The sequence below is a fragment of the Bombus pyrosoma genome, linkage group LG17 (genome assembly GCF_014825855.1).
Source record: "Bombus pyrosoma isolate SC7728 linkage group LG17, ASM1482585v1, whole genome shotgun sequence".
Classification (NCBI taxonomy): domain Eukaryota; kingdom Metazoa; phylum Arthropoda; class Insecta; order Hymenoptera; family Apidae; genus Bombus; species Bombus pyrosoma.
This window is the reverse complement of record NC_057786.1, coordinates 3227377-3236838: the sequence shown is the minus strand read 5'-3', so window position 1 is coordinate 3236838 and position 9462 is coordinate 3227377. Positions and strand designations below refer to the sequence as shown.

Here is a 9462-nt window from a genome sequence, read left to right as displayed (position 1 = left end):
TAGTACTTAGATGGGTGACCGCTTGGGAACTCCGTGTGGTGTTGGCCTCTCTTTTATTTTTCCAATCTTTTTTACTCTTTTTAAATAATCTATTTCTAATAATCTACTTTAAACGTCAAGAAGAAAAAATGGTTTGACATTACACGACTATTACCATACATTATATCATTCTCTTATACACATACAAATAAATGATAAGATGTCTTAGAACCAAGAGGTTATGTTTCCTGATATGCTGAAATTTTATAACAGACTAGTATCAAAAATTGTTATTTTATATTTTCGAGTTTGCATGGAGAATCACGTCCATTCGCCTTGTACCACCGTAGAGAGTACCTAAGTGCGAAGAAATCTATTCAACCTACTGTCGTTACCTCCCAAGTAAATATGAAAATTAATATGAAAGATTGTTATTCCACATACGCGAATTCTGTTACGCGGGGAATCACCTCCATTTGATGTGTGCTACTGAACAGAGTAGCTAAGTGAGAAAAAATCCGTGTAATCTTAGACAGCGAAATATCTCGTAAACTGAGCTCGAACTTCATTGAAAAATATGTTTTAAATAAAAGTTGTAGTGTTCGGAGGGAAACATCTGATACTGCCCGCGTCCCAATATTGGGTCAGGGTCGTTTAACTGTATCACGACCAGCTTATTTTTTTTTGATAACCCCTACTTTTTTAAGGGTCCTGATTGTATGGTAAAAGATAAATACCTTTCGCTCTTATCAATTCTTCGATTTGGCCTCCTGTTTTGTAGATATTTGATTTCAGTGTGAAATCAACATCCGCTTGAATTTTTCAAAACTTTGTTTTGAATTTGAACCATAAGATCAAAACAGTATCAAAAGAAAGTGTTCAACTGATGGTAACAAGTAACAAGATGCGGAAGATACGTATTAATTTAAGAACGTGTTCCTGTGTATTACATCTTCACACATTCTCGTACACAGTATTTTTCACACAGCGCCGTAAGTAAAAATCAATTGAATTAAGATTCGATGATCTCGAAAGTTATAAAACTGGTCCTTTTCGCCCCATCCATCGACTTGTGTGTTTCACATCTAAGAACCACGAACATCACTGGCACAATATATAGGAGCATTATCTTGCTGAAACCATGATCTCTGTCGATCGTTCTGATGGATCCATGTCGAACGTCCTCGTTCAAGATATCCTGACAAAAGTTTTGAGACAAAATCTTCCAGCTCAAACATGTAAACTCCAACGATGTTGATTGAGTACTTGTCGGAACCAATGTGGATGTTTTTTTTTTTATTTAATAATTTCAATTCACAATTTGTCCAATTTGGACATTTGGTGAATTTTTTTAGATGTTTGATTATCGTGTGGGTGGCTACTCCCAGCGGGGTACCATCTTCGTGTTTGGCAATGTGGATGTAACCAATAATGACAGTTGCATGTATTGGGACATCCGTTGCTATGAAATGTTGCTTCCTCGCTGCAGCAGACACCACACAAAGAAATCTGCCTTCTGCTCTAAATTATCAACTGAGCATCTACAAAAGCGAATTCTTAATCTATGATCTCTATCACTCAACTTCTGTAATAAGATAAGTACGATATTGAATATGTTGTAACATTCCATGACTCGTAAATCGCGGGATGCGTAATTTTCATTGTATTTGTCGAATGCTGATATGTGAATCCAAATGGACCATTCCCAAGGTTTTTTTTTATTATTTATTTAAATTTTACAATTTGTCCAGTAGGACATTTGGTAAAATATTATAGCTTAAATATACATAGCATGTGGATGGTTACCCCCAGCGGGGTACCATCTTCGTTTTTGTTAGGTTATATCCTTTGTGAGATCTGCTGGGTGTTTCCTTTTCAGTCTTCTTTCTATGCTTGTGTTGATCGTTTCCGCAGCCAGCCGATTGGGTGTGGTTCCCAAGGTAACTAAAAGTCTAGGATCATTAGGATCTTGTATTTAGTTTCTTCATCTCTGCTGATGTAATGGATTTTGTAGATTTCCTTATTATTTTTATAATCCAATATTTGTTATTTTTCGAGCACTCGGATGGTAATGAATATTAGAAAATCGAAAAACGGGAAGCATGTCGGTAATTTCCATGGCTTTCACCGAAGGTAGAGCTGTCATTCGCCTAATGGGTTCCCCCTAATTTTTAGTAGTTTCAATGGCGTCCGGAGATATCCGGTGAGATTTTCTGTAGTCATCCGGGTTCACCGATGCTCGCTTGTTGTCGGAACGATCAGCCTCCACCGACCATCCGTGTCATCATGCTGTGTGTACGTTGTGTACGGTGTTGTGGCACGCGTTAGAGACACCTATACTAATATACTGGACAGCAATGCATTCGTTCTTCTAAGAATGACTTCCAAGTATCGCGTTCGCATTGTAGACGCATTAGAAGCAGTCTAAATGCAAACACAGTGCTATCCAGTTACAATTTATATTGGGTTGCCCGGAAAGTTTGTTCCGATTTTTAAGGAATTTCGTTCATACGAAAGACCATATCGAGAAGTTTTTCGCCGAAGACCCCGACGAGTTCTGGAAGGATGGAATATTCAAGTTGTGTGGAAGATGCAGACAGCTTGTGGAACAAAATGGCACCTATATAATTCAATAAGTGTATTACATCTAAGTTTATAGAAGCTTCTTGCGATATCGTACCTAACCCAAAAAACAATTAACAGTACCGAGATTTGAGGCGGAAAAATCCGGGCTTTCAACGCCCTCTATTCGAAATTAGTAATTTTATAAATGGCAGCCCTAACCAAAAGTCATTAACATATCGATAACATCATTTGGGATACAGATCGCTGTTCTACAGGTACAATGGTAACTTTGTCGTTGTCCTCGGTAGTCGATTGCCTCTTCTTGCACGCAAACCTCGTTTATGGGTCTCGCCAACGTATGATTTCTTTACCTCTCGAATAACAAATACGGGCTCTAATTAGATCCGTCGATAATCTTCTCGAAGTATCTCGAGATATCTCTAGCTTCAACCATAGAGCGATAAGATAGCGTTTGTGCGTTGGGAAGATGAAATAGTGTCCTCTCCGGACTTTTGTTCATCCGTTTTAGCTTCCGTCGGTATTCCCACGAATTCTTGGAAATACACTTCAAGCGTGTCGTATTAAGTTACATTGTCTGACCGCCATCCATATGCTCTAGTGGCGAGTATCGGTATCTCACTCATGCTCCATTCTCCTTCCCTCAGTCGAATTCTAGGAATTCAGCAATCCAGATAAGCGTGCAGATTAATTTCGGACTTTAAACGCTGAAATGGACAGATTATATAGAAACGACTTCTTTGTATGGTCCGAATGGACACTGTATCCACTGTACGGTTTCCGTTAGACGACTCGCCGTGCGAAAATTAATTTGCAAATCAAATATTTGTGAAACAGAAGGTCAGATCGAAAAATCGATAAGAACGAAAGGTATTTGGTTGTTATCATATAATCGGAATGTGTCATAAAACATGGAGATTGTCGTAACGTAATTACGTACGTTATTAAAAAAAATAAAATGTAAGTCGAACGAGCTTGACCCAACATCAAATGTTTTCCTCCGAAATTACAACTTTTGTGTAAAATATTTGTTTCCACAAATTTTCAATTTCCGTGATATTTCGCTGTCAAAGTTAAATTGGGATATAGACGCCTGTCGAGGTTTCTTAAATAAAACGAACCTACCGCACAAATTTTATTTTATATTTCCGACTTACTTTTTCACGTAGAATCACTCCCTTGTTGGAATAATATTTCTTACCGGACAAGAAATATTGTATAAGCAAAATGTTGAAACCAAATATCCATAAAATACTGTTATAAACAATAATATCTTAAATTTTCAGTTAGCTTTTCTAAGTAGTAACTAGTATTAATTTAAAATAAGATAAATTTTAGTCGAGCATCGCAATTATTATTAATAACCTTGTGGAGACAGCCTGAATGAGACCTTTGGAAATTAAACTGTCAACATAGAGTAGATAAGGCTGCCATTTCTCGCGTCTCATTGCTAACGTTTCTTCATCAACCTCTTCTTCTTCTTCTACTTGCTCTTGTTCTTCCGGTACTTCCGCTTCTTCAGGTACTTCCTCATCCGGCCTAATGAAATATTAATATAAAATTATAAGACAGTACTCCTTCTTAATACTGTCGATTATAAATTTTAAGCAATCGTTGAAACAAAAGAATTATCTTATATCTAAATTACCGTCGTCCGCCTTTTTTATTATTTTATTTTAATTTCTATAGTTGTTCATTCAGTTATTCAAGAAAAATTGATTACTGACAATAAGAAATGATCACATGCATCGAATAAGAGTTTCCGTAAATTGTTATCTGTTACGAAAAATACGATAAAAATGCGTAACGAAACAAAAATAATGATATTCAGGTTTCCTAATTTTACTTTGCAGCTTCGGCACCGTTTTCTTCTTCTGCTGCTTTTTCCGTTTCTACTTCCTCTTCCTCTTCAGTGTGGGCTACAAATAATTGCATTGAATAAATAACGCTTTCAAAAAGTTTATAAAACGCTTTGTTAATCAGTCTCCATAGCAAAATACAAAAATCATTGAACGGCTACCGTCTAATAATTCGAGCTCTTCTTTATTGTAGACGTGATCTGGGAGCAAGTCGAAAAACAGTTTATAATTTTCTTTTAATACTTGTTCCAGTTCTTCAGCTGTTGCTTCGATCTCCGCAAATCTTTCCGCAAATCTGTCGTCTTTATCAGCTACTGACAATAAATTTTCATCTCTCGCATCCTTACGGTAAATAACTGGCATCATTGCCCAAGTGTACATTTCATCCATAATATTATTCAAGTTCTTTTGCGCGCGAAACACTCTGGCATGTAATTTCCAAGTAATTTTTAACAAATTATCGATATATTCTGGAACCTCTAAAATATATTTGTTTGAGTAAGTTGAAGAATTCGATAAACACATCGGCGTATTTCTTAATTAAAGTATAACTATGCGCTAGAGATGTAGGAGAACCCGATACTCGGGACAGATCGGGTGGAGTCTCGAAAGTATCTCGTAATTGGAGATTGTCGGGTCTCCCGAGAATTTCTGGATTTTCCAGAATTATAAAATTGTACAGTGTAGAATATGAAGCAACGATAATAACGAAATACGTGTCATATATAACATTTAAAATATTATTAGAGATGTGTGAGAACCCGAAAATATTGGGTCGGGTCGGGTCGGGTCTGATCGGGTCGGATCGGATCGGATCGGGTCGGGTCGTGTTGAGTCGGATCGAGTCGGATTGGATCGAATAGAATTGGTTCGGATTGGGTCGGATCGGGTGGGATCGAGTCGAGAATTTTGCTCGGAATCGGGTTGGGCTCCCTAAAGTATCTGGTAATTCGAGATTATTAGAATTCCTGTAAATTTAGGGTTTTTCAAGAATTATAAAATTACAAATATTTCATAATAAAATATTCTTGCTCCATATTCTAGCTAATACTATTTCATAATTAGCGAGAATCCCGAAATTCTCCGGAGTCCTGACAATTTCTAATTGTCTAATATTTCTGAGAACCCGACCCGTCCCAAGCATCGGCTTCCTGACATTTTTGGGATCTCATATATTTCTAAATATTATATTCCCTCCAGTATTACTTTTCGCTCATGTTCTAACCTTTTTAATTTTATCATTCCCGGGAACCCCAGTCACTCTTGAGATAAATTATCGACCCGACCCAACATTTTCGAGCACATCCGTGCTATGTAAGAATTGGATAAATTACAAAAATTCCAAAAAGTCGTATATCACTTTTTATTGACTGAAATGCAGGAGTAATAGTTTACATACAAGGTGTCACTGATAAGTAGTGGATCAAGTAAATAGTAATTCTGCAAAAATAAATCGAGGATATAGAATAAAATCTTTTTATCCGTGCCTTTCATTTCAAGGAAGATGTGTTTAAAAACTTGTCAACTGTACTTGAACTGGATTAATCCCAAATTGGATAGAAGCGAATAATCGACAGGAAGTTGTTATTCTATATATGGAATTAAGTAGGAATTGCGTAATAAATTTTTCTCATAACAGGTTCTGTTCTCGTGAAGAAGATTTATCATATTTATCTGACGATTTATCATACGCCTGCACTAGAGCAATTCTTAACATGCTCAAACTCTATTTTCTTGAGAATGAAACTTTAAACAAAGAAATTTTATTCAGGATATATTTTTACTTATTTTCACACGTTGAATAACTTCTCACCAATTGTATCTATACCCGGACCTAATCAAGTTTATTTTATAATTAGTCACATTCAAAACTACTTGACAAATAATCAAACTCGATTTCCTCGAAAATGAAGCTCCGGATAAGAAAATATTATCCTGCATTATCAACTTATTTTTGGACGTGCAACCAGCCTCTAATAGACTGACAATGTTTTTGGGATATACAGACATACTATTAGGTCGCCCAAAAGTTTCGTTCGTTTTATAAGCAAATAATAGGCGCACAACATTTTTTGCTTTATATTATTCTATTGAATGTTGCATATGATTCATTTTGTTCTACTTCTATTATTTTATTGAATTATTGCTTGAATTATTGCACGTCAGTTCATAAATCAAATTATCGTCTATGTCGATGATAAATTATCGTACATCGTATGTATAGTTATGTATACGTATCCGTATACATAATTATACAACTTCCGACAGAACTCGGTAGCATGTAATCATAGTGAAACTCGTACAGACATGTTTTGTATGCATCCGAGATATTAGATTAGATTGTCTCAAAAGTTTCTTTCCATTTTGTAGTAGTAGACAGAGTGGATCATACACAATTCAATAAAATAATATAAAACAAAAAATATTGTGCAACTATTATTTCCTTATAAAACGAAAGAAACCTTTAGCGCAACCTAATATTACACACTACATTGCAACGTAATAATAGAATCCTAACCTCTACCGATTCTGCTAAGATTCTACGAAATATTTCAAGCGACCAACAGTTACCTTCTGTAGTTGCTCGTCATATGGGTAAACATTTGTACGGAATATTTTCTACAAATAAATATGCTTTTACAAGACCCAACGCGTTTTATGACTTTATTAGACAATGTATATATATATATATATGTAAATTCTATAGAATTCAAACTACCCACCAACCGACATTTTTATTTTGGTTTTATTTTACCGGCAGTCATTTGCTAGAATAGAATAGAATAGATAACTAGAGAAGATCGGTAATTTAGGACTTAGAAAATCGATTCTCGATTTTCAGGTAAAATTTGTAGTAGATCTGTTATCAACTGTTACTGTATTTAATTTAATTATTCCCAAAATATAATCGATTTTCCAGAATCGATCGTCTGATCTAATGTAAGGACTTACGATTTACGACTTAAGGTTTTATTACATATATACATATAATATTTTAGATAGACAAGGAACGATTAGTGGCACTTCTACGAAATTCTGTTGTAACTTTCGTTATCGATAGAAATCAATTTCATGATAAAAGGCAAATGGTAATAGCAGATCCAATGTTCTAAGCAAACAAAGTATGTATAAAGCAAACTGTGGATAACACATGAAACGATAAAAAATAAGAATAACTATATTTTAGTATAATTATTAAAATAATATAATAAAATTCAATATAATAAAAATTAATATAATAAAAGTATTATATTAATAATTATTATTATGATATATGAAATTGTTAAAGAGCAAGTATAATTTAGTTTAAAAGAGATGTGCAACTTTAGGGATATTATCAATTCTATACCTTCCGAATTCCAATCATAATGTTCTTGACCATAATTAATCAAGTTGTCAATATTTTCAACTTCATCTTCCACTAACTGAAATTCTACTGGAGCGCTTTCATTTCGTATTCTGTTATACCTGAAATATATTCTTTGTTTAAAAAACAAATTACATTACTAGGATATACTATTATAGTAACTTAAGTATCATTTAATAAATTTTGGAAAATAACAATTATCTTAAATTTGTTAACGGTAAACATGTATATACAGGGTGTTCCATTGAAGTGAAAAATCTTCCGGTGAAACGTGTCACGAGAGATCGAAGTTATAAAGAAAATATTCTTATAGAAATTATTTCGTGACGGTAAAAGTATTAATTAGAAAGATATTTTTGTGGTTGACGTAGTTGCTGTTTTTAAATGGCACCATATCTTTTTGTTAATATTACACTGGCTTTTGAGACAAATTCAACGACCTGCTATTCGATGGTACTTCGTGTAACGAGTCATAAATTGGAGTCACAACAGTCAGGAAATGTCGGTTATCTGAGTCTGACATCTTCACGTGCCATACCGTTGCTCCTCGCATGGTAAAGATGCTGATGCTGCAGTGGACGTCAAAAATGAAAGATTATTCTGTTAGATGGATAATCGATTAATGATCGATTTTAATTTTCATTATCTACCATTCAACTTTTAGCGCAAAGTTTGAAAATGCTGGAAGATATTTTTTATAAATATTAGAAACTGCGGTCCAATTACAAATACTACTGAATTAAATAATTCAGCTTATCAATTCATTGAATCTCTAATTACTGGAGTCACGAGAGTAATTTAAATACAATGTAACTGAATTACAGTTCGAATCTCTGAAAAACTGAGGCGAATTTTTATATTTATGAATAATACCATATTCATCATTAATAGTAATTTTTTCTGTTTGAAATTTTTAAAAAAGCTCTTTTCCTCCTCTCATTGCCTCTCAATATGGATATCATTCAGTGTATTTCGTAATTTTATTTCAATTGCACTGCATTACGTAATTATATTTCAATTGCATCGTATTTTCTAATTATATTTTAATTAAATTGTACTTTGTAATCGTATTTCAATTGCATTGCATTTTGTAATTATATTTCGATTACGATCACGAATTACATTGCGATTTAATTAACTGAGAGATCTAAATTACGAAATGCAATGTGATTGGATACGACGTAATTGAATTTGTAATTGTAATTCATGGAATGTTTAATTCAATTATTAATAATACACAAACGTGTATTTCTAATAACGATGGTGGTCACATTGAAGAATAAGGCACATAAAAGAATTATTAACAAATTTTTCTTACTTTTAACAACATTTGTTTCACATACAATTTTTGTAAGAACATTTTTTTTATAATTTCGATTTCTCGTCAGATATTCCAGCGTACTCGCTTAAACGGAACACTCTGTAGACTGTATCATCGTTATAATTACGATTTTTAATTATTTAGTTGCATTTGCAAATTAGGCCGATAACATGATATAAACTTATTACTACTGAAAACAAAAATGTATAATATGCTATTTAAAAAAATTAATTGAACAAGAAGTATTCCATACGCTCATCGCCAAGAAAAGAACTTATTACTGGAATTCTACGATTACCACAATTCTCGGTAACTTTCATAAACAATATTTTCCCTGAATTCTAGAAATATCG

General features: G+C 33.9%; 1 protein-coding gene across 1 annotated transcript in view; it reads right to left on the bottom strand.

Moving 5' to 3' along the window:
- LOC122576860 (dynein beta chain, ciliary-like) overlaps positions 1–9462 on the bottom strand; it is a 192355-nt gene that overhangs the window by 177591 nt on the left and 5302 nt on the right. Inside the window, exons 3-6 of the mRNA XM_043747713.1 lie at positions 7771–7889; positions 4583–4900; positions 4409–4481; positions 3928–4101 (exon numbers count right to left, since the gene is read on the bottom strand). Coding sequence (XP_043603648.1) covers positions 3928–4101; positions 4409–4481; positions 4583–4811 — 476 coding nt within the window. The 5' untranslated portion in view covers positions 4812–4900; positions 7771–7889. The remainder of the gene's footprint in view (positions 1–3927; positions 4102–4408; positions 4482–4582; positions 4901–7770; positions 7890–9462) is intronic.